Source organism: Molossus molossus, unplaced genomic scaffold (assembly GCF_014108415.1).
Source record: "Molossus molossus isolate mMolMol1 unplaced genomic scaffold, mMolMol1.p scaffold_m16_p_1, whole genome shotgun sequence".
NCBI lineage: Eukaryota > Metazoa > Chordata > Mammalia > Chiroptera > Molossidae > Molossus > Molossus molossus.
This window is the reverse complement of record NW_023425344.1, coordinates 110,625,372-110,653,110: the sequence shown is the minus strand read 5'-3', so window position 1 is coordinate 110,653,110 and position 27,739 is coordinate 110,625,372. Positions and strand designations below refer to the sequence as shown.

Here is a 27,739-nt window from a genome sequence, read left to right as displayed (position 1 = left end):
CTTGACAGTATGTGTATTTGTTAGGGGCAGAGAGGTTTTCTTTAAAGCTCTTCTTTTTCATTTGAACTTTCACCAGGATCCCCCTGACAGACTCTTCTGGGCAAGCTAAACGTTTTCTGTTATGTATCTCCCCACCCTTCCAGACTCTACCTATTACCCGGTTCCAAAGCCACTTCCATGGGGTAAGGCATTAGTTATCGTGTTATTGGTGGAGGTGGAGTTCTTGGGGTGCTGCAAAGAAAAGAATTTCCTAAGGCACCCACAGGAGGATGGGGTTTTGTGGAAATATTTATTGATGATGTAAAATTAAGGAGTTTCCCCTCCAAGGTCCCATCTCTGTCCATCCCGCCATGGAAAAAGTCCAACTGTCTTCAGCAGAGCCAGAATTAAGGTCATTGCCCATATTAAAGTACAGTTTGGCTCAGCATCCTGTGTGTGGAGACCACATGGTCATGGGCCATGCGGTTGCTATGGCCACATGACTATGGAGGTATGGAGGTGAGCAAATAGGCACGTTCAGGCCATAGAGCAGGAGAGAGCAAGAGTCAACAAGAGGAAGGGAACTCTTTGGGGATTTTAATTTTCCAAGATTTCATGTGTTTCTGATGGGGTCCACCCCCTAGCCAATCCATTGTTCAGGCTAGACTGACAGGCAAGCACCACCCCTGCATCACCCCGACTTTACTGTGCATGTACCCATCTCCCCCTTTGTTTGACCCCTTCCCCCAGTGATCTGCAGGGAATGGAGTGGTGGTTCTCTGAGGAGCATGAAACTGTAGCTTCTCAGAGAAGCCGCCCAGATGACCATGCTTATAATGTCTGGCCTCCCATTTGTTCTCTTCCTTATTTATTTATTTTTGTTGTTGTTAATTGTTACCCAAGGATATTTTTCCCACTGATTTCTAGAGAGAGTGGAAGAAGGGAGGAAGGGAGGGGGAAACATCAATGTGAAAGATACACATCTGTTAGTTGCCTCCCATACTGCAACCCAGCTACATGCCCTTGACTAGGAATCGAACCTGTGACACTCTGTTGCACGGGCTGGTGCTCTAACCACTGAGAACACCAGCCAGGGCTCTTTTCCTATTATTAATAGTAATACCTAGCTAATTATGGTGATAACAACAGTACCCCACTTCCCCAAAGCAAACTCTGGATGGTCATAACAACATACTTCTCAGTGGGTAGCTTAAACAACAAAAATTTATTGTCTCCCAGTCTGGAGGCCGTGAGTCTAAGACCAAGGTGTTGGCAGAGTTGGTTCCTTCTGGGGGTTGCAAGGTAGAATCTGTTCCAGGCCTCTCTCCTAGACTCTGTAGTTTTGCTAGCACTCTGTTGGCATTCCTTGGCTTGTGGCTGCATCACCCTGATTGATCTCTGCCTTCCTCTTCACATGGCATCCTCCTGTGTTTCTTCATAGAGTCTTTCCTTTTGGCATGTTTACCTCCAAATCTTTCTTTTATATAAGGACACTAGTCATGTTGGGTAAGGACCCACCTTAATGTCCTCATTTTAACTTATTACCTCTTTAAAGACCCTGTCTTCAAATAAGGTTACATTATAAGGTACTGGGATTATAAGGGGTTGGGATTTTCAACATATCTTTTTGGAGGGACATAATTCCATTTGTAACACTCATTAATAATTAATAATTAATGTAAGCATGCTAGCAGTAAGTCAAAATTTCCATAATAGGTTATCATTATTTCTGGTTAAATAAGCAGAGACTTGAATTAATATTTCTTTATTAACTATTCTATCTGTTCAGTTAGTATTTATTGAATTTTTACTACGTGCCAGACATTCTCAAGCATCATGAGGTTCTTGAACTTGGATGAGAAACAAGGTACATTTTTATTTTCACTAACCTCTAATTGAAAGCTAACATTTTTTTTTTTTTTCATTTGAATGTTGTTATCAAACCACAGCGGTATTAGCATGACCTGTAACTTTATTACCTAGATCAATTCATATCCCATAGATCTTTTCATATCATGATACAGATATATTTAGATTTTTATGTGATTAGAGTGACATTGATTAATAAAATTATATAGGTTTTAAGTGTACAGTTCTATAATACCTCATCTGTATATTGTATAGCATGTACACTTCCCTAAATCAAGTTTCCTCCTGTCACCAATTATCCCCTCTTTACTCTAGTCTACCTCCTCCCACCCCCTTTCCCTCTAGTAAGCACCATATTGTTTCTGTGTCTATAAGTTTTCTTTTGCTTTGTCCCTTTATATTTTTCACATAGACCCTTAACCAGCCCCCTCTGATGGCTGTCAGTCAGTCTGTTCTCTGTATCTATGAGTCTGTTTGATAGTTTATTTTGTTCATATGAATCCACATATAAGTGAAATCAAGTGGTATTTGTCTTTCCCTGACTGGCTTATTTCATTTATCATAATAATCTCCAGGTCATCCATGGTGTCACAAAAGGTGAGATTTTCTAATTTTTTTTTTTTTTTTTACAGCTGAGTTGCATTGTGTACATGTACCACGGCTTTTTTATTCACTCATCTACTGATGGGTACTTGGGCTGCTTCCAAGTCTTGGCTATTGTAAATGACACTAGTGAATGTAGAGGTGCATATATTCTTTCGAATTAGTGTTTTGGGTTTCTTCTAATATGTTCCCAGAGATGGCATTGCTGGGTCATAAGGCAGTTCCACTTCTAATTTTTTGAAGAAACTTCATGTTGTTTTCCACAATGGATGCACCAATCTGCATTCCCACCAACAGTGCGTGAGGGTTCCCTTTTCTCCACATCCTCTCCACTTGTTGTTTGTTGATTTATTGATGATAAGCCTTCTGACAGGTGTGAGGTGATATCTTTTTGTGGTTTAAATGTGCATTTATCTGATAATTAGTGACAATGAGCATTTTTTCTTATGTCTATTGGCTATCTGTATGTCTTCTTTGGAGAAATGTCTATTTAGGTCTTTTACCCATTTTTAAATTAGATTGTTGGTTTGTTTGTTTTTTTGGTGTTAAATTGTATAAGTTCTTCATAAATTTTGGATATTAACTGCTCAATGATTTATCATTGGTAAATATGTTCTCCCACTAGGTGGGTTTTCCTTTTATTTTGTTGGTGGTTTCCTTAGCCGTGCAAAAACTTTTTAGTTTGATGTAGTCCAATTTGTTTATTTTTTCTTTTGTTTCCCTTTCCTGAGGATGGATGGATGGAGATATATATATATATATATATATATCTACAAGAAATGCCTGAGCTTTTACTGTCTATGTTTTCTTCTAGGATTTTTACGGTTTCAGGTCTAACATTTAAGTCATTAATCCATTTTGAGTTTATTCTTGTGTGTGGCTTAAGAAGGTGGTCTAGTTTTATTTTTGTGCACACATCTGTCCAAATTTCCCAACATCATTTATTGATTAGGCTGTCTTTATCTCACTGTATGTTATTGCCTCCTTTATCAAATATTAATTGACCACAAAAGTGTGGGTTTATTTCTGGGCTCTCTATTTGGTTCCATGGACCTGTATGTCTGTCTTTATGCCGGTGACCATGCTGTTTTGGTTACTATGGCCTTGTAGTATAGTCTGATATCAGGTAGCATAATTTCCTCCAATTTTGTTCTTTTTTCTCAAGATTGCTGTGGCTATTCAGGATTTTTTATGGTTCCATATAAATTTTTGGAATATTTGTTCCTGTTCTGTAAAATATGCCATTGATATCTTAATACGAATTGTGTTAAGTTTATAGGTTGCTTTGTGGAGTATGGGCATTTTAATAATGTTAAAATGTGTTCTTCCTGTCCATGATCACGATATATAGTTCCACTTGTTTGTATGCTCCTCTATTTCTTTTTTCAATGTACTATAGTTTTCTGAATACAGGTCTTTTATATTCTTGGTTAAATCTATTCCTAGGTATTTTATTTTTTTAATGCAATTGTAAGTGGTATTGTAGTCTTATTTTCCCTTTCTGACAGTTATTATTGGTGTATAAAAATACAACTGATTTCTGGATATTTATTTTGTTTCCTGCTACTTTACAGAATTCATTTATCAGTTCTAGTCATTTTTTGGTGGAATCTTTAGAGTTCTCTATGTATAGTATCATGTCATCTGCAAATAGTGACAGTTTTGCATCTTTCTTTCCATTTGGATGCCTTTTATTTTTGCTTCCACTCTGACCACTGTGGCTAGGACTTCCAGTACTATGTTCAGTAAGAGTGGTGAAAGTGGACTTCCTTGTCTTGTTCCTGATCTTAAAGGAAACGCTTGTAGTTTTTGCCCATTGAGTCTGATGTTGGCTGCGGGTTTGTCATAGATGGCCTTTATTACATTGAGGTGTGTTCCCTCTATTCCCATTTTGCTGATAGTTTTTATCAAAAATGGTTGCTGGATTTTATCAAATATTTTTTACGCATCTATTGATATGATCATGTTATTTTTATGTTTCCTTTTGTTTATGTATATTATAACATTTATTGACTTGCGGATATTGCACCAACCTTGCATCTCCAGAGTGAATCCCACTTGATCATGGTGTATGTTCTGTTATTTTTTACTTTATTTGTTATTGTTGACAATATTACAGATGGCCCTCATTTTCTCCCACTTTGCCCACTATCACCTAGATGCGCCACACCACAGGATTTCACGGCATTATCGTCTGTGTCTATGGGTTCTGCATATATGCATATAAGATCTTTGGTTAACCTCTTCCTGTCCCCCATCCCTACCCCCCTTCACTCTGTGACCTGTCAGTATGTTCCATGCATCTTTGTCTCTGGACCTATTTTGTTCGTCAGTTTATTTTGTTCATTAGCTTCCACATATAAGTGAAATCATGTAATATTTGTCTTTCTATGACTGGCTTATTTCATTTAGGATAATAATCTCCAGGTTCATTTAGGCTGTCACAAAGGCAAGAGATCCTTCCTTTTTATAGCTGCATAGTATTCTATTGTGTAAATGTACCACAGTTTTTACTTTGTTTTTGTTAATCCTCACCCGAGGATTTTAGTACCTTGCTAGGTTTCCCTTTGGGTCCTGCTCTCGTATTTCTAATTGTATTGCTAACTGTTTTGTATACCAATTTCAGGCTTCCCGGGAGGTACTTTTGTGCTAGCCACTGTCAGAAGCTGTCCACGTTGGGCTCTTGGCACCTTGGTCAAAGCTTCAAGCATTCCACAGCTTAGGGTTGCCTCCGCTGGGCTTGGGTTCCCACGGGATGGGCCAAGCTGAGCTCCTAGGTCGGTTTTTTTAGCAGCACGTGGAACTGAGGCCGGTCAGGAAACATTCAGACTTCAGGGAAGATGGGTTTGTTCTCCGTCCCAGAGCCACGTGTCTAATTTTGTTCTGGAATATTTCCTTGACCTGGGCAGGACAAAGCTCCTCTTAGGCAGGCTGGCGGGGTCTGCTGGAAGCCAGGAATCTCTATCAGCTCTTGGGGAGAGGGTACCAACCATGTTCCGAAGAATGTGGGGGGAATGGACCTGCCTGAGAGTGCTCCCTTCTCAGCAGGGGTTGAGATGCAGTGTGAGGTGAGTGGATTCCCTGGGGCGGAGCAAATAGGAGTCCTTAGCACCCAGGTGAGCTGTATCCCCGGGGCTGGGTTATTTGCCTTTCCCCTTATTTCTGCTGCTGCGAGGGGCTTTCACTTCTCAGGAAAAATGGCTGCTGCGGTATTGCCAGGGTGGAGGTGGGGGTGGGGTGGGGTGGGGGTGGGGGTGGGGTGGGGGTGAGGGTGGTGGTGGGGGTGAGGGTGGTGGTGGGGTGGTGGGGTGGTGGTGGTGGGGGGTGGTGGTGGGGGGGGTGGGGGTGGGGTGGGGGGATGACACAACACAGGTTTCGGAGCAGCTGCTCCCCTGGGATTGTTCCCCTATTCCTTCCGATCTGTCTCTCTGGAAGAAACTCCAGTACACACTGAAATCTAGGGTGAGTGTCTTAGAACAAAAATCCTGTGCACCAACCCATTTTAAAAAGTAGCTTTGTCTCCAGAAGGCTTAGAATGTCCCTGGTGGATAGAAGCCCCGCCTCTGGATGCTATGTGGCTGGCTCTGGCTGTCTGGGCTGGAGAGCCCAGCCTGAGGTCCCGACTTTTCCCTTCTCAGGGGAACCCCCAGCAGCTGAGATAACCGTCCTCACCCTCAGCCTGCCACTCGTGGAGCCGGGCAAGCCCTTCTTGTGACCCTGCCCTTCCTATTAATCTCGAGGTGGTTTCTGCCCTTCTTTGTTTAAAGGTATCCTTTTCAGCTAGTCTTCAGTTGGTAATTCAGGGTGAATATTCCCTTATTTATTTATTTATTTATTTATTTATTTATTTATTTATTTATTTTTCCCTTTATTGACTTTAGAGAGAGAGGAAGAGAGAGGTAAAGAGAGATAGAAACATCGATGAGAGAGAACATTGATTGGCCGCCTCCTGCATGCCCCCCACTGGGGATCTGGCCCACAACCTGGGAATGTGCCCTGACCAGGAATTGAACTGGTGACCTCTTGGTGCATGGGTCATGCTCAAACGCTGAGCCACACCAGCTGGACCCCAATCTAGTTTTAATTCCAGTTGAGTTCTGGGAGGAGGTGTGAGAAAGATTGACCTATTCTGCTGCCATCGGTTTATCGTCTTCTTATTGTATTGTTGGATCCAGTTTGCTAATATTTTGTTGAGGATTTTAGCATCTATGTTCATTAGGGATATAAGTGTATAATTTTCTTTCTTTGTAGTGTCTTTATCTGGCTTTGGAATTAGGATAATGCTGATCTTGTAAAATGAGTTTAGGAGTCTTCCCTTCTCTTGAATTTTTGGGAATAGTTCGAAGGAGGATAGATGTTAGTTCTTCTCTGAATGTTTGTTTGGCAAAATTCACCTGTGAAACCATTTAGTTGATGATTTATTTTGGGGGAGATTTTTGATTACCGCCTTAATTTCATTAATTGTAATTGTTCTATTCAAATTTTCTGATTCTTCCTGATTCAGTTTTGAAGATTGTATGTTTCTAGGAATTATCTATGTTGTCCAGATTATCTAATTTTTTTTGTCATATAGTTGTTCATAATGTTTTTTTATAATTTTTTTTTTTTTTTGGTGTCACTGTTACTTCTATTTCATTTTTAAATTTTATTTATTTGGGAATGCTCTCTCTGTTTTTCTTGATGAGTCTGTTTAAAGGTTTGTCAATCTTGTTTAATTTTTGAAAGAACTAGCTCTTGGTTTAATTGATCTTTAGTAATTTTTTTAGTCTCAATTTTATTTATTTCTGCTCTTATCATTATTATTTTCTTCCTTCTGCTCACTTTGGACTTTGTTTGTTGTTCTTTTCCAGTTCCTTGAATTGTAAAGTTAGATTGTTTACTTATGATTTTTCTTGTTTTATGAAGTAGGCCTGTGACGCTATGAGTTTTCCTCCTAGGACTGCTTTTGCTGTTTCCAATATATTTTGCATGGTTGTGTTGTCCTTTTTATTTGTTTTAAGGTACTTTTTCCTTTCTTCCTTGATCTCATTGTTAACCCATCTTTTAACCTATTGTTAAACCATTCATTGTTTAGTAACATGTTATTTAGCCTCCATGTATTTGTGTTTTTCAGGTTTTCTCTTGTAATTGTAGTTTCATACCATTATAGTCCGAGAAGATGCTAGATATGATTTGAATCTTCTTAAATTTATCGATACCTCTCAGTGAATTACCAGATAAGGGTGAGTGGTATTCACCAGATTAATACAGGTTCAAACTCAGTGCCAGTGCTGATTCTGAGGCCTCTCAGCAAAAGTTTCAGAGTGTACCAAGTCTAGCTGCCTCTCCCCAGGTGCCCACATACCTTTGTTGTGTGGTGGGGTCTCAAAGAATCCTTAGGGTGAGGCCAGCAGAGTTTATCAGGCCCAAACAGACCATGATTTTGGCCCTGTGAATGGAAAGCTCTGCATTGGTTGTGCATGTGAGGGAAAAACGGCCCATCCTAGAGCCACACAACTCAGTCTGTCCCAGATTCTGCTGGGAGACCAACCAAGCTCATCAGGGCAGGGCTGCTGGGATTTGGGAGTGTGGGGCTAGTGGATCTCCCATGAGGGGAAGGTGTTGGACAGGTTCATTGGAAAGTGGAGGTAATAGTCCTCTGTGCCAAAGCCACCCAACTCAGTCACTGACACCCTCTGAGTTTTCCTGGACCTCTTCCCGGGCCCAGGTGGCTGACTCTTCAGCAGGGCACCAGCTCTGCAGGGTGATGTGACAGGGAGTCCAGAGGGTGGCGCTATTGCATTCCCCCAGTTGATGCCATATGAACAGGAGTGCTCCACTCCATGATGTCGTGATGTCGACTGTGATGTGGGAGAGGGACTCAGTACAGGGATCCTGGCAGCTGTCCCTTCAGCTCACTTCCCAGAGCCACAAACTCCAGTCTCTCCTCACATGACTCTAGTCTGCTCTGCCCTCCCTCTGCTGGAGCCTAGTATGAGTGACTGAGAACAAGATTTTGTCTGTTGGCCCTTTAAGAGAGTGCCTGTCTCTATCAGACTTTAGTCTCTCTCTGGCAGATAGAATTCCTGCTGATTTTCATAGCCAGATATTATGTGGGTATATCTTCCAGGCTCTGGTGCTCTGGGATGTGGAGTCCAGTGTGGGGTTGAGACCCTTGTTTCTCAGGGGAACCTTTGCGGCTCAGATATCCCTTTGGATTCTCAGCCATCACCCATGGGAGCAGGGCCAGCCCTTTTACTTCTTTATCCTTCCTACCAGTCTTGATGTGGCTTCTTCTGTCAATCCTTGGTTATAAGATGAATGTTCAGCTAGTCTTCAATTGGTTATTCATGTTGATTATTCTGTATCTTAGTTGAAATTCCTGTTTGGTCCTGGTTGGAGGTGAATGTAACTTCCACCTTCTCTGCCACCATCTTGGATCCCCTACAATTGTTGCAGACATTTCAGAATATGGTTTATGATCTTCACTATCTTGAAATTATGAGGGATTTCAGTTTTCACTAGTGATAACAGTTTTCACTACAAAGAAAGTAAGAAGACACTGTGTTCATAGATAGACACATTAATATATCAAAAGCTTTAAGGTTTTGGATTCCTTTTTCAACATAATTGCTTTGTTTTATAAGTATGTATTTTATTTTATTCATTTAAAAATTATGTTCTGAGATGACTCCATAGGATTTATCAGAGTCCCAGAAGTTTTATTACACAAAAAAAGTTTGAAGCCCTGGCCAGTTTGGCTTAGCAGTTAGAGCATTGGCCTGTGGTCCAGAGAGACCTGGGTTCGGTTCCCGCTAAGGGTGCGTACCTCAGTTGCAGTTTGTCCCTGGCCCTGGTTGGTCATGAGGGTGGCAGCCACTTGATGTGTCCCTTTCGCATCAATGTCTCTCTCTCTCTCTCTCTCTCTCTCTCTCCCCCCACCCCTCTCCCTGCCACTCCATCTGAACAAAAAATGGAGAAATGTCCTCGGGTGAGGATTTAAAAAAAAAAAAGTTTGAAAAATATTGTTCTAGATGGTGAAGAATAAGTAGTGAACAGTTAGTTCCCTGATCCCAAGGAATTTACCTTGATATGGGCAAAGAGCGATATAACAAACAATAAGCAAGTAAAGAATTTCAGAGCAGCAGAATTTCAGGTAGCAATATGTATTTATATATATAATTTTTGCTAATGACAACAAGAAGCCAGGCATGGAAGATCCAAGAGTAGAGAGCTCCTGGCAAATGGAATAGACAGCATGTGACTTGGAGGTTTGGCAACCTTGGTGTGATCACGAAATAACCGGAAGGCCAGTATGTTCCGAAGTCAATAGGTGGTAGAGATGTAGGTCATTCTAAGTGAGGTTGAGAGTAGGAGAAATGAGAGAGACCACATCATATAGAGCATGTGGCCTAGGGTTATAGGTTTCAGTTTTATTCTAATTGATTGCTGAGCTACGATCACCACCATCCACCCACAGAATTCTTTTCATCTTGCCAAACTGAAACTCAACTCAATAAACAATAACTTTCCATTCCTCCCATATACCAGCATTGGAGATTTTTGAGCAGGGCAGTGATAACAAGTGTTTCACATTTTAAAATATGACTGCTGACCCTCTGGAGAAAATGCTGCTAGGTAAGAATAGAGGTACCAACAGGAAACTGGTTAGAAAACACTGCAGATGAGAGATGATAGTGTATGAACCATGGCATTAGCAGAGGATAGATCCGAAATGTATTTTGGTAGTAAATCAGACAGGATTTGAGGATGATAGGAACAGGTATGGAGAAGGATGTGGGTTCTTCCTCAGGCATGTTAATTCTCAGTTCCCTATTAGACACCTGGGTGGAGGTGCCCAATAGTTGGGTGTACACACTCAGGGCTCGGAATAGAGACCTGTATGTGTATATTATAATATGTTTGGGAGCAGTTGGCAAGTGGGTGGTATTTTTTTTTTTTTTTATCCTCACCCGAGGACATTTTTCCATTTTTTTTTGTACAGACAGAGTGGGAGGGAGAGAGAGGAAGAGAGAAAGAGAGAGAAACATCGATGTGAAAGGGACACATCGAGTGGCTGCCACCCACATGACCAACCAGGGCCGGGGACAAACTGCAACCAAGATACATGCCCTTAGCGGGAACCGAACCCGGGTCTCTCCGGACCGCAGGCGAGCACTCTAACCGCTGAGCCAAACCAGCCAGGGCAAGTGGGTGGTATTTTAAACAATGGGGCTGGCTGAGATCATCAGGGGAGATCATACAGATAAAAAAGAGGTGCAAGAATAGTTCTTGGGGTCAAGCCGAGAAGAGGACTCTATGAATGTGCTAGTCAATCATAGAGAGCTGAGCACTGCAGGAACCTGGATCTGGACACACAAAGGAGCAAAGCTACCTGATCATAGCCTGGTTGTAGCAGGCCGTACTGGGTCTCGTTGGGAGAGAGGGGCTATCCCACCGCATAATTTATGTCTAAAGCTAGAACATCAGAGATTAGGATGGAATTAGAGGGATGCCTGTCAGGACCAAGAAATTCTTAGTCATTTGAAAGACTCAAACATTTTTTGTTATTAGATACATACTATCCTAAATATGTAATTAATATCCTGTCTATTTAACTAAGAAAAAAGAAGGTAAATATTTCACTATAGAAAACCTTTGAGTATATTTTGTTTTCCCCAAAATTAATGATGCTAACTGTATATTTAAATTATCTCTATTATAAGATAGAATATTAAATAAGTATTATATCTCATAACTATTTGATTGATTGATCTTGAAAGGTTTAAGAAGTCATCCAAAAACAAGTTTGAAAAATTATGTGATTTTTATGTATACATAATTTCTTTTGATTCAAGTAAATAATATCTTTTTTTTTTTTTTTTTTCAATTTCAGTTATCCTGAAGTATCTAAGTATCTTCTCTAAATGTATTTTTTGAAAAATAAATTTTACAACATGGGGCATAATATAACTTGAAAAAGTCATGCTGTTCTTTTTTCCAGTTGGTCACCAGAGCCTGAACTCTGGGGCAGGATCCTAATGAATGAATTACAAAAATGGCGCATGTTATGCATTTTTGCCTTGTGATGCTTTTGGTTGTCTATGATTTGTTAATTATTTGGAAACCTCTCACCCCTTTGTTCTAGAAAAGTATTCTGGTTAATGCGTGTGTTCCCCTTTACCATCGTCAAACATTTGGGAAATGGAAATAGGGAAGCAGTAGCTTCTTAGAAAAACTATAGATGAATGAAACAGCAACTGCAACTGCAAAATTAGCAAAAAGTAACAGGAACTGTTGATCTTGTGCATTATTGCTTTGGCTTATTTTTTTCTCCTTTGCTAGGAGACCTGTTATGATGATGTGTGTAGTACTCACCACACTCCCCAGCTTCAGCTTTTCTATAGCAGTGACAGAGGTATGGACTTTTGCTATCTTCTGCTGCAAGATTTTGAGATGTAAAAATTTCCTGTTCTTGTGATTTGATAGAGTGGTGTGCTCCACAAATTTCTTAAAGTTTATCCAGTCTTCTTCCAAAAGGCAGGATATATCTAAAATGCTAAGGTTACCTCCGAGGTTATGGAGGAAAGTCTGGCAGCCAATTGAAAATACAAAAAGGAATACTTCTGTATTTGTGTGTGAGAGGCAGGAAATGTTATTTCAAAGTGATTTTTAAAAGCAAGGAATTTGAAAGTAGATCTACATTTGTGTCTTCTAACCTGATGTTACTCACGATCGTACTCAAGTATAAAGGAATACAGCAATATTCCAGTGAATAACCTCATACTCTAAGACCTTTGATAATATATCCATTGACAAATAATTTACATATGGTATTTATTTGAAAATAACATTATGTTTTGACTAAATGCAGCTTTAAAAGGACTGTAATGGATGGATGTCTGCAGGACAGGAATATTATAGGCAGAACTTCCAGGCTGTAGAATTATCCAGGAAGTTCAAAGAAGAGTGCCCTACTAATCTGATTCATTTGTAAGGTGCTGTGAAAGGGAATTTTCACTTCCCCAAGATGCATAACTGAAATTACTTTGTGATTTATGTGTTGAGCAGATACATTTAGTGCATTTCACATGCCAGGCACTATTAGATACTGATAATAGACCACTCAGGAAATTTGACAGTCTCTGATCTTCAGTAATTTACTCACGATAGAAAGAAAAAACAGACAATTAGATTAAGTGTAAGTGTCGTGAGAGAGTTGAGTACAGGGGTAATTGCTCACTGAAGTTTAACACACAAACAGAAAAGTGCACAAAACATGAACATACAACATTAATGCAATACCACAAAGCAAACCTCTGTGTAAACATTAATCAAGTAAAAAAATAAAGCTTTGCCAGCTGCCGAAAAGCCACCCCACCTTCCTTGCAATGACTACCTCCTTCTCAAGGTAGCTCTACCTTAACTACCCTCTGGTTTTGAACCTTTTATAAAGGGAAATCAAATTATCTATCTATCTATCTATCTATCTATCTATCTATCTATCTATCTATCTATCTATTATCTATCTATCATCTATCTATCTATCAATCATCTATCATTTTGTGTCTGGTTGTTTTATTCAAAAGTATAGTTCATGCATATTTTTTGTATAACTATAGTCTATTCATTTTCATCCTTGTGGAGTCATTTGATGAATATATCACAATTTATTTACCAGATCTACCTTTGAGGGCCAATTCAGCTGTTTGCATTTTTGGCTATTATAAATAATGCTGCTGTGAACATCCTTACATTTGTCTCTTGTTGCACCTGTGAAAGCGTTTTGGTTGTTTAAATATGCAGAAGTAGAACTGAAGGGGTCGTAAGACATTCAGATGTTCAATTATAACAGATAATGCCAGTTTTCCAAAGAGATTATTGCAATTTAGAAGTCCACTAATAGAGAATGAGCATTTCTGTTGCTTCATATCCTTACCAGCACTTGCATTGCAAGCTTTTTTATTTTAGCCATTCTGATGGGCATATTCTTGAATCTCATTGTAGTTTTAAGTTGCATTTTCCCAATAATTATTAAGATTAAATATTTTTTCTTGCCTCCTTTTTTTATTGTGATGCTTATCTTTTAAAAATTAATTTGGAAAAATTATTTAGATATTCAGATTTCAAGCCCTTTGTTGATTATATATATTGCAAATATCTTCACATTCTTGTTATCTTTTGATGAAGATAGGTTCTTAATTTAAAAATAGTCCAATTTATCAGTTTCTTTTTTTTATGAATAGTGTTTTTGATAACTTGTTTGAGAAGATTTTTTTCACATTGTGACTGTAAATCTTGAGGTCCTGAAGATCTCCTACATTATATTTTGGTCCTATATTGTTTTACCATTATTTTTTAGATTCACTATCCATCTGAAGCTAATTTTTGTTCATGTTGTATGGGAAGAAAGTTCTATTTATTTTTTCCAAACGACATCCATTGGGCTATGCACCACTTATTAAAAAGTCTGTTTTCCCAATCTCTCTGTAGTGCTACTTTTGTTATAAATCAGGTGTATATATACATGGTCTATTTCTGAATTTTCTGTTCTGTCCCATTACCTACTTTCTATTCCTGTGCCAACACTGTACTAACTTAATCCCTGTAGCTTTATAATAGCTCTTTATATTCAGAACAATTATATTTTTAATTGTTCTTTTAGTGTGTTGCCCTTTGTATTTCTATATAAATTTTAGAATCAGCTATATAAAATTTAGAATTTTTCACAAAAACTTAAAATTTTGTATGAAGTTGCACTGAATGGTATCTTTTTAAAAATCTTATTTTCTCTTTGTTATTGGTATGTAGAAATAATCTATTTGGGGGGAATTTTCTTCATATGCACTCATATAGTCTATGAATAATGATATTTTTGTTTCTTGCCAAAGTTTATACTGTTTATTTCTTTATCTTGCCTTATTACACTGGCTAGAACCTCTAGTGCATTTTTGAATGGACATGACTGTGGTGGCACCTTTGTTTTGTTTCTGATCTCAGAGGGAAAATTCTCAACATATCACTATTAATATAATGCTTGCTATAGGATTTTTTTTTTTTTTTTGGCAGATACCTCAATCAGATGAAGAAAGCACCCCAAATTCTACCTGGGCTTACCCGGGCTTTCCCTTCTTGGAAGACCCTAAACTCTAATACTTGTCTCCCTAGTTCCTTTTGAGTTAGGGCTCTCAGAGGCTGTGCTTAGCAGCAGGGTTGGAAGGAATTGCCTGTTCCACCACTACCAGGAGCCTGTTGTTATATTTTTACATACATTGTCTTGACTTGGAAGCCCTTCCATTGATATAAATTCTTTTTTTTTTAATTGTTGAAAGTATTACAGATTTCTCCCTTTATTTCCCATTGACCGCTCCTTCCTGCTCCCATACCCTCCTACCTTCCCAGCCTAATGTCCGTGTAGATTGGTTGTGCATATATGCACATAAGTTCTTTGGTTTATCTCTTCCCACCCCTCCCACTATAAATTCTTATTACATCTTTAGAAATGGTTCAAAATCTTGTGGGGGTGAACATACCTGAGAAGCTGAAAACAGCTTTCAGTGTTTTAATAAATGTATAGCACTGCTTTCAGATAATTAGAAATTTTTTTAAAAGAGAAAACACAAAAATGTAATGCTTCTAAATGGTTTTCTGAAAACAGGTTCAAAAGAATATTAATGGTTCCATTAATAACTTACCTGACACCTTACCTGACCTGCCAGTCTCTCTGGTCCTGACTTCCTTGATTGTGGTTGACATTATTGAACAACTCAGGACATATCCTCTTAGAGGGAGACAAAAGAGTAAGTATTTTTTAAAATATAATTTTAAAAAAAGTTTGACATATTGCTCACTTGTCTGCCACTGTTATTTATTGACATGTTTGATAACTTCTTAGAGTTAACATTACAGATAGAAGATTACAAATGATGACATCTAAATATAATTATTTTTAAACCTACTTTGATTGCTAGACAATTATTCTTACTTCAAATTTGCATTTTGATAGTACTGATAAAATGAATAAAATTACCAGATATTTAATACCAAAAATGTAATGTTTAGCAAGAAAATTATCTAAGTAAATTATTATAGATTTGTATTTTTAGAAACTCCCTTAAAATTTTAGCTTTAGCCCTGGCCAGTGTGACTCGGTTGGACGTTGTCCCCTGCACTGAAAAGATGCCAGTTCGATTCCCAGTCAAGTCACTTGCCTGGGTAGTGGGCTCAATCCCCAGTAGGGGGCATGCGGGAGGCAGCTGGCCCATGTGTTGCTCTCGAGTCAGTTTCTTTCTCCAGTCGATGTTTCTCTGTCTCCTTCTCTCTTCTTCTCTCTCTCTAAAAAAAAAATAATAATAATAATAATTAATAATTTTAAAAAAATTAATTAAAAATTAAAAAAAAAGCCAAAAACTTTAAGTTTAGATGAATATATAGTTTAGTTTAGATACCGTTGATACAAGAATTAATATGACTACTGCAGTTATGTGCTAGAGAATTGTTTTTAATTGTTTTAATGTGGATTGTCAAAAAGCTGAAGATCACACTTTAAAAAACAAGATATGCCTTATTCTGTTAAAGGGATCAGTCAAAATTAAATCAAGGTGTCTTTTTAAAAAATATTTTGTGAATTGAATATTTTGTTTGGTCAGTACCAAATTCCTTCAACTTTCATTGAGTTTCACGTGATAGTATCTGTGTTATGCTGCAGTTATTGTATGACTAAGATTCGTGTCTGAAATGAATGGGTTTTGTCTGCTCACCTCCTGATGGGCGGGGCGGGCAGAGGGAGTGAGTCAGAGGGCATCATCGGCAGGCTGGTACTGCCAGGAAGGAAAAGGCCGGACAATCACGCTGTGGGCTATGAGCCATCACCCTTCCAGTCAGTCACTCTTGCTCCTCAAATTATAAAACTAAAACTGAGTTGGAGGCCACCAGGAAACCTGACACTGGGCTTTGTATCTTACACTTTGTCCTTTGGTGGCAGGAGATGAACTGTTATGTTTAACACATGCCTGTGACATGTTAGATAAGGTGGCAGCCAGTGGCCGTTTGTTGAGGAGAAGGTCCTCCCGAGTTACATCTGCCCTTCACAGTCCAGTGTTTTTGTTTTTTTATGTTTTTTAACTGAGAAGATTTGGGAGTTGTCAGACCCTTTGCTACTTCTCTAGGCTCCTTAATGACATAAATGTAGTTTGAAATTTCACTCTTTCATTTTTATTGATTTGAGAGAGAGAGATTTGTTCCATTTATTTATGCATTCATTGGTTGCTTCTTGCATGTGCCTGACTGGGGATCGAAACTGCATCCTTGACATATCTGGACGACTCTTGAACCAACTGGTCTACCCAGCCAGGGTCTGCACTGTTTAACGACTCTATATTTTCCATGTGAATATGAACGTTTCTGTTTAAGTTTAAGTGAAAGTTCTCTTTTAAAAAATACACATTTATATTTTTGGGAAGAAGTGACTGGCATTTTACATTTTATGTTAGGAGTTGGATTTTTTTAAAACTTTTCTTTTAAAAAAATGTTTTTATTGTCTTAGAGAGAGAGGAAGGGAGGGGGAGAGAGAGACAGAAACATTGATGAGAAAGAACATCGATTGGCTGCCTCCTGCATGCCCCCCAGTGGGGATGTGGCCCACAACCTGGGCATGTGTCTTGACCGGAAATCGAACCGGCGACCTCTTGGTGCATGGGTCGATGCTCAACCACTGAGCCACACTGGCTGGATTGAGTTGGATTTTTAAATGGGAATTTTTCCTGTATCAGAAGTCCTGATGAAACTGAGAATTGAAATAAACAAATACCAAAGAAAAAGTCAGTCTTAGGGAGAAGATTCTAGGGCACCTTGTATAACTGCTTCATCTTAGTTGAAGAGCCCTGTTCTGGAGATTTTCTCTGTCCAAATTTAAGAGGGTTAATATCTGTTTTAATAGCACTACCGTTTAATAAAAATCACACTTTAAAAAACTAGCATTCACTCAAAATACCTTTGTAAATATTAATTATATATTGGTCTGATTTTTATGCAAACATTGAAATCAGTCTCTAATACTTACTTTAGAATGCATACTAATAAAATGAATTGTGTGAATTTTTAATCCATGGAAAACTCTCTTTTATCCCCTGGAAGTTAATTACATAAATCTGAAAATCAGCAAGTATGCTATAAATATGGTTTCACTACATGTGGTACTTCAGAATCAAAGAGGTAGGGAAGGGTGGGTGACAAACAGGTTTAAAATAATTTGGCTCCTTTCAGGCTTGTAGCAGTTTTGACCTTGTATAGATGAAACTAAGGTAATCTACAATGCTTGGACACTCTTGCACTATCCTAACCGTCTTAATTCCAAGCTACCAAAGGTTAATCATCATGTAGCTTTTCCTATTTCTAAATTTTAAAATAAAAGTTATTCTTGCTCTGACTGGTTTTGCTCAGTGGTTAGAGCATCAGCCCATGGACCAAAGAGTCATGGGTTTGATCCCGGTCAAGGGCATGTACCTCGGTTGCAGTTCATCCCTGGGCCTGGTCAGGGTCATGTGGGAGGTAACCAGTAGATGTGTCCCTCTCACGCCGATGTTTCTCTCTCTCTCTCTCCCCCCTTTCCATTTTATCTGAAGATAAATAGAAAAATATCCTCGGGTGGGGATTAAAAAAAAAGTTTTCTTGCCCCAGCCAGGTGCTCAGTAGGTTAGAGCATGATCCTGCACACCAAAAAGGTTGCAGGCTCGATCCCGGTCAGGGCACATACCTAGGTTTGGGGTTCCGTCCTGGTTGGGACACATAGGTAACCGATCCACATTCCTCTCACATCGATGTTTCTCTCTCTCTCTCTCTCTCTCTCTCTCTCTCTCTCTCTCCCTTCCTCTCTTTCTAAAATCAATTAAAAACAAAACAAAACACATATCCTCAGGTGATGATTAAAAAAATAATAATAAAATAAAAATTATTCTTTATAGGAAATATGCTTTTGCTTAAAGCAGACTTTACTAGACCAAGGAATTGCTTTTGCTCACTTCTGATGAACAGGTGAAATACTTCAGCACCAAGTGACTACTATGCCAAAATGTCTAAGGGCGTCGTTGCTTGTCGCGTGAGCCTCACAGAGGAATGTTTTCTGGCACATAGACCTCAGAGGCATGCAGTGTCCCACATGTACGTAGTGCTTGAATGACGTTTCATTCGATGTAAATTTGGTTTTGCTCTATGTTGTTTTGCTTAAAGTCACAGAACAGTGATGGTAAGTGAGGACTTACTATAATGTCAATCCCCAGTCTTATGAAAAATATAAAAATAAGCCCTGGCCAGTTTGGCTCAGCGGTTGGAGCGTCGGCCTGTGGACCAGAGAGTCCTGGGTTCAGTTCCCGCTAGGGGCACGTACCAAAAAATATATATATATATATATACACACACACACACACACACACACACACACACACACACACACATACACACACACACACACAAACATAGACTGGATGTCCCCTGCTCTTAGTAGGATCTGTGTACAAATGAGCATACCTTAACATCTCCATCTGCATTTGGCTAGTTCACTCCCAACCTGTAATTGCCTGGACCTTCACCTCTCTTCCTCTGGTATTGTTCCCCGCCGGTTGTCCAGACTGTTGAGCACCCATCGCTCCTGCTGTCCTCTCGGTCGCCGTCCTCGGGCACAAACACCTTGGCGTGCCATTTCCCCACTCCCGCTCCTCTGTGCGCGCCGCGCACCCCTGCCACTTGCCTCTGGAGGCTGTTCAGCTGGGCTGTGCCCTGCTTACCTTTCCTGTGCAGCTTGGGACACTGGCATTCTTCCACCGAGCTCTGCTTCTCCGGAGGGAGAGTCCCATCCGAGGAATGGAATAGCTGCTTTCATTAGGAAACGGCAGCTTTTATCCCCAGGGTGCTTGTTTACCAGCAGATTGGCTGGGCGCGAATGATTTCAAGTAATGGCCATTTGCCTCCCCTGGAAACCTCCATTTCCCCTCCTATCACTGGAGCTTGTGGCTTCTTTTTTTCCCCACAGAGGTCTCATAGATTCTCTTACGTCAGGCTTGCCTATATTGTCTGAACCCCAAATCAGGATCACCTTTAGATTTCCTTCCCTGCCTCCACCTGGATTCATTCATCACCCCCTGTATAAATCAGGGAATGCAAAGAGACACATAAGAGGTCCATGGATAGGGTGCAAATTTTTAATCCTACCTGCAGGACTCTTTGAATAGCGTGAGCCCTGCTTGGGCACTATGTTGTAAGTGGTATAACAGAGTATAATAGTTACTTTGGGGCTGCAGATGAAGGGAAAACTTTGTCCTATCCAACGGGTTAGGTATACATGTTTTGGTAGTAAAAATTACTTCAGTTGGATTTCACACCCTGAATGAACAAACCTTGCTGGAATGGAAGCTGCCTTCTTTTTTTCTTATTGGTTAATTCTCACCTGAGGATACTTTTCCATTGATTTTTAGACAGAGTGGAAGGGAGAGAAAGGGGAGGGAGAGAGGGAGAGAGAAACATCAATGTGAGACAGACACATTGATTGGTTGCTTCCTGCATGCACCCCAACCAAGGCTAGGGATCAAACCTGCAACCATGGTACATGCCCTTGACCAGGAGTCAAACCTGCGACCCTTTGGTGCACAATCTGAAGCTCTAACCACTTAGCACACTACCCAGAGTTTTTACAAGTGTATTCTTTTTTTTTTTAATATGTTTTTACTGATTTTTTAGAGAGAGAAGAAGGGGGAGAGAAATAGAAGCATCAATGTGAGAGAAATACATCAATTGGCTACCTCCTGCATGCCCCCCACTGGGGATCAAGCCAGCAACCCGGGCATGTGCTCTTGACTGCGAATTGAATCCGCAACCCTTTGGTCCGCAGGCCCATGCCCTGACTGCTGAGCCAAACGGCCAGAGTGGACGCTGCCTTCTCAACACCAACTTCTGTTTGCCTCCAAACGGTCAATTTGGAAATCTACAAAGCTACTTCAAGAGCTGCTCTGAAAACCTCTGGATGCCCCCCAATTCCCACTGGAACCAGATCAACAAAGTTGTTGTTTGTTCAGATGTTAGTATTTTATGTAACCTTTCCTTGAAAAACTGGTTCTTCTGCTAATGATTGAAAGCTGTTAGTCCAGGACCTCATTTCGAGTCATAGGCTGGATCTATTTCTAGGGCAACACTCTAACCAGGGTGGCCAATTCTCTCCCTCTCCGGCTGCTGGCTCCCCGGCAGTCATGACGCTGCAGCACCCAGGGATAAAGTGTGCCCCCACCCAAAGCCTTGTGACGGCTGCTGCCCTGGGATGCAATGCAACACAATACAATACCATATGATGCGACGCCATGCAACACAACACAACACAACACAACACAACACAACACACAATACAAAACACAATGCAATGCAGCTTTGCAGGTAGAGCAGGCCCATCCTGGTGGAGCACACACACAGATTTGTGGCCCAACACATACCAAAACCAGATAGCATTTTTAACATTCCATTTTGAATTGCCTTATTTCTCATACTTTCTGTTTTTTCCAAAATAATACATATTCATTTAAAAAAGAAAATGGAAATCAACCATATTCCTACACGCTAGACATTTATAACTGATGGCACCTTGATGAGCATTCTTCACTTAAGAAAACCTGTTTTGTAACTTCCTTTTTTCCTTAACTTTGTGTTGTGGGTATCATCTTTTTCTGCTGGCTCATTTTTATTGGTTGAATAATATTCCGTTATATTAATGAACCATGACTTATTAACTGATAATATAGTCGGTATTGGATAGTGCAGGAGGTCTGTGCTTAGGGGCACCCTGTGCTGTGTATGGGAGTCAGAAGCCACTCCACGAGGGGACTAGCCAAGCAGAGGCTGGGGACAGAGAGTTACGTTAGCAGCAGCTATGCCGCTGGACGACAGCTGAGTGATATCAGGATGATGACTGCAGTGTCCTCAGGAGACCCTGAGCATCTGCACATGCCCAGACTCCTTGGCAACAATGCTTTCCAGAAGAAAGGGACTCTCATGGTCTGGTTGCACATGCAGACAAATACTCAGGGGGTCGTGGGGGATTGTACCAACAGGGTGGCAAGACAGTTTGGCTGCGTTCGGGGTATCTGCACAGTCAGAGACGACTTGCTAGAGGTGAGATCAACAGGCTATTTGAGTAGAAGACATCAGAGCTTTTCAGAGGAGTTGGTTTCCACTATCACATCAGTAAGAAGAGGTGCCAGATATGATGTTGGCGGTGTAAGGTTTTCAAATAAATCTGCTCACAGTGGCCCCCGTCCAGTTCCTTCTGTGTAGTCTCTTTAATACCCAGAGACTTGGGCCAAGTACTGCAGGACCTCAACAGCGTGATGATTATATCTTTAGATTAAGTGCCTCGATGTACAATTTCTGGCTTACAGTGTATGCAGGGTGTTAAGGTTTTTCGACGTGTCAGTCGATGGCTTTCTCTGAAGAATGCCCTAGTGTACCTCTCCGCCAACCTTGTAACATTAGGTAATTTATTTCTTTTCGTCTTTGCCAATTTCTAGGCAAATGTAGATTTAATAATTTGCCTAAAATAGTACTTGTGTCGCACATTCTCTCACAGATTTATTGGCTGTGTTTTTTAAGAAATTATATATTTATGTCCTTGATCTTTTTTTTTGTTGACATGTTCATTCTTTTATTTTAAAGTGCCAATTCACGAGTTCTGTAAATAGTAAGAATGGTAAGCTCTGTCTTTCCTAAATGTATCATATATTTCAAAGATATTTGACTTTTAATTTCACTGTGGTGTTTTTCATAGAGGAAATGTTTAATTTTGATACAATCCAGTGTATTAATATTTCCTTTATGGACTCTTGTTTTCGGTGCTAGGCTTAAACAATTTTTTTTTTTTTTTTACTTTATGGTGATATAAATATTTACCAATTATTTTCTCAAAAATATCATTTTACTTCGTACTTGATTGTATTGGGGTTACATGGGTTAATAAAATCATGTACATTTCAGGTATACGATTCTATAAGACATCATCTGTATATTGTGCGTTCACCTCCCAAAGTCAAGCAAGGCTCCTTCCATCACCACTTATGTCCCCTTCCCCTCTGGTAATCACCATGCTGTTGTCTGTGTCCATGAGGTTTTGTTTTCTTTTGTTTTTTGCTTATTCCCTTTATCTTTCTCACCCAGCCCCGCAACCCCCCTCCCCTCTGACAGCTGTCAGTCTGTTCTCTCTGTGTGAGTCTGTTTCTATTTCTGTTTGCTAGTTTGTTCTGTTCATTACATTCTACACAGGAGTGAAATCTTTGGTATTTGTCTTTCTCTGACTGGCTTATTTCACTTAGCATAACGCTTTCCGGGTTTATCTATGCAGTCTCAAAGGGTAAGAGTTCCTTCTTTTTTTATGGCAGAGTAGAATTCCACTGTGTAAATGTGCCACAGTTTTTGTCTCCACTCATCTACCTGATGAGTTTTTTTATTTACTCATCAAGGCTTCTCCCAAATCTTGACTATTGTAAATAGTAATGCAATGAACATAGGGGTACATGTATTCTTTTGAATTAGTGTTTCAGATTTCTTTGGATATATTTCCAGAGGTGGAATCGCTGGGTCATAAGGTGGTTTTATTTTTAATTTATTGAGGAAACTCCATAGTGCTTTCCACAGTGGCTGCACCAATCTGCAGTCCCACAAACAGAGCATGAGGGTTCCCTTTTCTCCACATCCTCACCAACATTTGTTGTTTGTTGACTTATTGATGATAGTCATTCTTGACAGGTGTGAGGTGATATCTCATTGTGGTTTTGTGTTTTTTTTTTTTTAATCCTCACCCGAGGACATTTTTCCATTTATCTTCAGATAGAGTAGGAGGGAGGGAGAGAGAGAAACATAGGTGTGAGAGACACATCAACTGGTTGCCTCCTGCATGGCCCTGACCAGGGCTGGGGACAAACCGCAACCAAGGTACATGCTCTTGACTGGAATGGAACCCACAACTCTTTGGTCCGCAGGCCGACACTCTAACTACTAAGCCAAACCAGCCAGGGCCTCAATGTGGTTTTCATGTGCGTCTCTGATGATTAGTGACATTGACTGTGGGTTTGTCATATATGGTCTTTATTACATTGAGGTATGATCCCTTTATTCCCACTTTGCTAAGAGTTTCTATCATAAATGGGTGCTGGACTTTATCAAATGCTTTTTCTGCCTCTATTGATAAGATCATGTGATGTTTATCCTTCCTTTTGTTTATGTGATGCATCACACTTATTGACTTGTGCATATTGTACCAACCTTGCATCTCCGGAATTAATCTCACTCAATCGTGGTGTGTGATCTTTTTAATGTACTCCTGAATCTGGTTTCCTAATATTTTTTTTATTTATTTTTTATTTTTTTTTTATCCTCACCCGAGGATATTTTTCCATTTTTTGTACAGATAGAGTGGGAGGGAGAGAGAGGAAGGGAGAGAGAGAGGGAAACATCGATGTGAAAGGGACACATCGAGTGGCTGCCACCCGCACGACCAACCAGGGCCGGGGACAAACTGCAACCGAAGTACATGCCCTTAGCGGGAACCGAACCCGGGTCTCTCCGGACCGCAGGCCGACGCTCTAACCGCTGAGCCAAACTGGCCAGGGCTGGTTTCCTAGTATTTTGTTGAGAATCTTAGTATCTATGTTCATCAGGGATATTGGCCTATACTTTTCTTTCTTTGTAGTGTCTTTATCTGGTTTTAGAAATGGAATAATGCTGGCCTTGTAAAATGAGTTTGGGAGTCTTCCTTCTATTTGAATTTTTGAAATAGTTTGAGGGTAGGTGTTTCTAAAAAATATAAAATATACATACATATGTATTTATTTATTATGTATATGTATATATTTAATCCTCACCTGAGGATATTTTCCCACTGATTTTTAGATAGAGTGGAAGGGAGGGAGAGAGAAAGAGAGAAACATTGATATGAGAGAGACACATCGATTGGTTGCTTCCTACACAACCCCTACCGGGGTTGGGGATCGAACCTGCACACAGGTACGTGTCCTTGCCCAGAAACAAACCCACAACCCTTTGGTCTGTGGGCTGACGCTGTAACTGCTGAGCCAAACCGGCCAGAGCTGTCAAAAATATTTTATATTTAGATGTTAAATGAAGAAGTTGGGTTCTCTGTAGGGTAGAAACTGGCAATTTATAGGTAACTAGTACATTAGACATGATCATCAGTATATTTATTTACTTGATCTGGCAAAGCTTTTAGACCCCTGCCTTTATTGTAATTCTGTCCATTTCTCTTGATAATTTCCAACATATAAAAAGCTCTCAAAAGAGTGCTTTAAATATATCAATACCAGCCCTGACCAGTTTTCTCAGTGGTTAGCACATTGGTCTGCGGTCTGGAGAGGCCTAGGTTCGGTTCCGCTAAGGGCACGTACCTCGGTTGCAGTTTGTCCCCGGCCCTGGTTGGGTCATGTGGGTGGCAACCACTTGATGTGTCCCCTTCACGTCGATGTTTCTCTCTTTCTCCCTCCCACTCTATCTGAACAAAATATCGGAAAATGTCCTTGGGTGAGGATAAAAATATATATATATATATATCAATACCAGTCACAGTCATCTTACAAATAGAATTAGGGTCTCTGGTGATGGGACTTGGACATATGTAGATTTTAAAAAAGAAAACGTCATTGAATTCTGACTTACATCTCACAGTGGTTCTCACTTTGGGCTGCACATTAGAATCACCCAAAGGGCTTTAAAATGTTTAGAGTCCTAGACTGCCTCCCCCCCCCCCCGATAATGAAATCATAATTTTGGGGAGTGGGTGGGATCCAGGCACTAGATGACTGACCCTTGTGCAGTGTGATTGGAGTGGATGGGTAGAAAGAAAGCAGGAGCAATTTACACCTGATAATGTCCCAATGTCTCTGTGAAACAGGAAGACAGGTTATCTGCTGAAAACTATGGTGATGCATGAAAGGGCGGGAACGTGCGGGAGGATGGGCGAGGCTTGCGGTAGCTGCTGTGGGGAATGGAGACAGAGAGGGTCCGGGACCGAAAGGTGCACCGATGAGCCATGCTTAGGCTACAGCGAAGGGTGCAAACCTGGATTTTATCCTGGGTCCCATCAAGATCATGTGACTTTTCTTCAGTGATACTTGTTGACTGTAGGACTGATCCAGGTTGGGAGTTTTGAGAGCTGGAATGGAAGAAAGAAAAGGATCTGTTTCTGAGTTATTTCTTCTTGTTATTGACTTACTGAGACATAATTTCTTAAATGAATGACAGGGATGATTTTTTAAAATTTAATTAATAATTTATTTGTTTTACAGATGTTCCCCCGCCCCGATTCCCCCCTCCCCCTCCCTCCCCGCCCATGACAGGGATTATTTTTATCGAACAGCTAAGCTATTTCCAGTGAGTCATGGACCACCTGTTAAAATATATGCGGGAGGTTCTTACCCACAGGTGCCCACCTATCACCAGGGGGGTCTTTTCAACATGCTGGTAGAGCTCCTCCTCTGATCAACACCCTACCAGGCACAGCTGTCGGAACCAGCAGAGACGATCGAAATGCCTAGATGGGCGATTTCTGGCTCAAAGAATGTGCAAGGTTCTAAGGCCTGGCATCTGTAATTTTTTAAAAGTTCCACAAGCAGTTCTGATGTCCAGCCTGCGTGAGAGCCCCTGGTTATAGGAAGTCGTAGGATTGAAACAAGCAGCAAGTTAAAAGCTGAGAGACCACATCTAGATTCCTAAGGAAACTGCTCCCCAGATTTCCTGGAACTGGAACTCATCACACCTCAAAATAGAATGGGACAGATTCCACAGAAGGTAAAGGAGAAAAAACAGAGAGAAGGATGTTGGTTTTCTCTGACGAAAATGGATAGCATTTTGAGTTCCCCTTTGCTTCTTTTTAAGAAAAAGCTTATCATACAATATGAGCGCAGTGTGTGAGCTGGGTTTCCATAATGTGTTTTGCAATGTGTTTAGAGAGGACATATGAGGAACACTGTGTTCGAGGCCATGCCAAGGAGGGGGGGTATTTCCTTCCATACCCTCCCTTGGTTATTTAGAAGAGGGAAGTTCCAGGAACCTATGTCAGTTCTAGGATTTTTTCCCCCTCCTCAGTAAATAGTAGCCATTTACCAGACTGGGGTGCGAGAAGGGTAGAATTGCCCATACACACATCCAATGAAGTGCAGCTGTCGGGTTAGGTCAGTGTGCATTGGGCCAGAGACTAGATTGCAGTGATCCCCAAAGGCATAGGACATCCAGGGCTATCGAATCGTGAACAAGGGCTTCCTTTGATTAGGGCAGCGTTACACGATTTTAACAATTTCACGTTTAAAATGGAACCATTTTAGTATATGGAGTCAGATTCTTGAGAGTCGCAAGATATTTGCAAAATAAATATTTCAGGGAGACCGATAGAAACAAGGAAACATGGATGTAGCATGCATACTTTCTAACACCAAGCCTTGTGCTTTATACCATTATTAACCAACAGAAGTTTATGGTCGCAGTTTGAAGTGAAAAGCATAGGTCATTAGCCCGGTCGGTGTGGCTCAGTGGTTGAGCATCGACCCATGTACCAAGAGATTGCAGGGAAGGTTGTGGGCCTGATCCCCAGTGCGGGGCATGCAGGAGGCGGCCAGTCAATGTTCTCTGTCATTGATGTTTCTATCTCTCTCTCCCTGTCACTTCCTTTTTCTCCAAAAATTAATTAAAAAAAAAACAACAAAACAAATATCTTAAAAAAATAAAAAGCAGCATAGGTCATTAATTTTTGAAATCTAGATTTTCTTGTCTAGGATTGAAGAGAGTGAAATAGGTTGTTGAGCTGATGGCCTGCACAATTCTTGGCCTGTCTCTGTTTACATGCTGTGCATATGAAGAGTGGGGTCCTATGTAAAGCAACACCATTTTGCTCAGACTCTGCTACCACATGCTATTTGAGGACTTGGGTCCTATTTCTGGGTGTGATTGGGTTTTCAAAGGCTGCTTCCTAAGAATTCAAAAATGCTGTCTTCTCAGAATCACACACTGGCACTTTTGTCCCGACTGGTGACTCCTGATGCTGTCAGTGTCTGGGAAGCTTTTGAAATGCCTTGAACCATGGCTGCTCCTGTTGCCGTCATCTCCTGCTGAAGTCAGCCGCAGTCCTGCCGCTGTGCACGTACCCTGCCACACGAGCCTGCTCCGCGGGGCCCAAAGTGCGTTCCGCCTTCTCTTACCCGCAGGCTACACGGGTCCCCAGGCCGCCCTGCCAGGAACTCCTGTGTCCTCCAGGGCCTGTGAACTGAATTGGTCC

General features: G+C 40.5%; 1 protein-coding gene across 1 annotated transcript in view; it reads left to right on the top strand.

Annotated features, from left to right (window-relative positions):
- TMEM236 (transmembrane protein 236) overlaps positions 1–27,739 on the top strand; it is a 45,767-nt gene that overhangs the window by 10,328 nt on the left and 7,700 nt on the right. The window contains exons 2-3 of the mRNA XM_036253834.1: positions 11,776–11,848; positions 15,089–15,230. Of these exons, the coding sequence (XP_036109727.1) occupies positions 11,776–11,848; positions 15,089–15,230 (215 nt within the window). The remainder of the gene's footprint in view (positions 1–11,775; positions 11,849–15,088; positions 15,231–27,739) is intronic.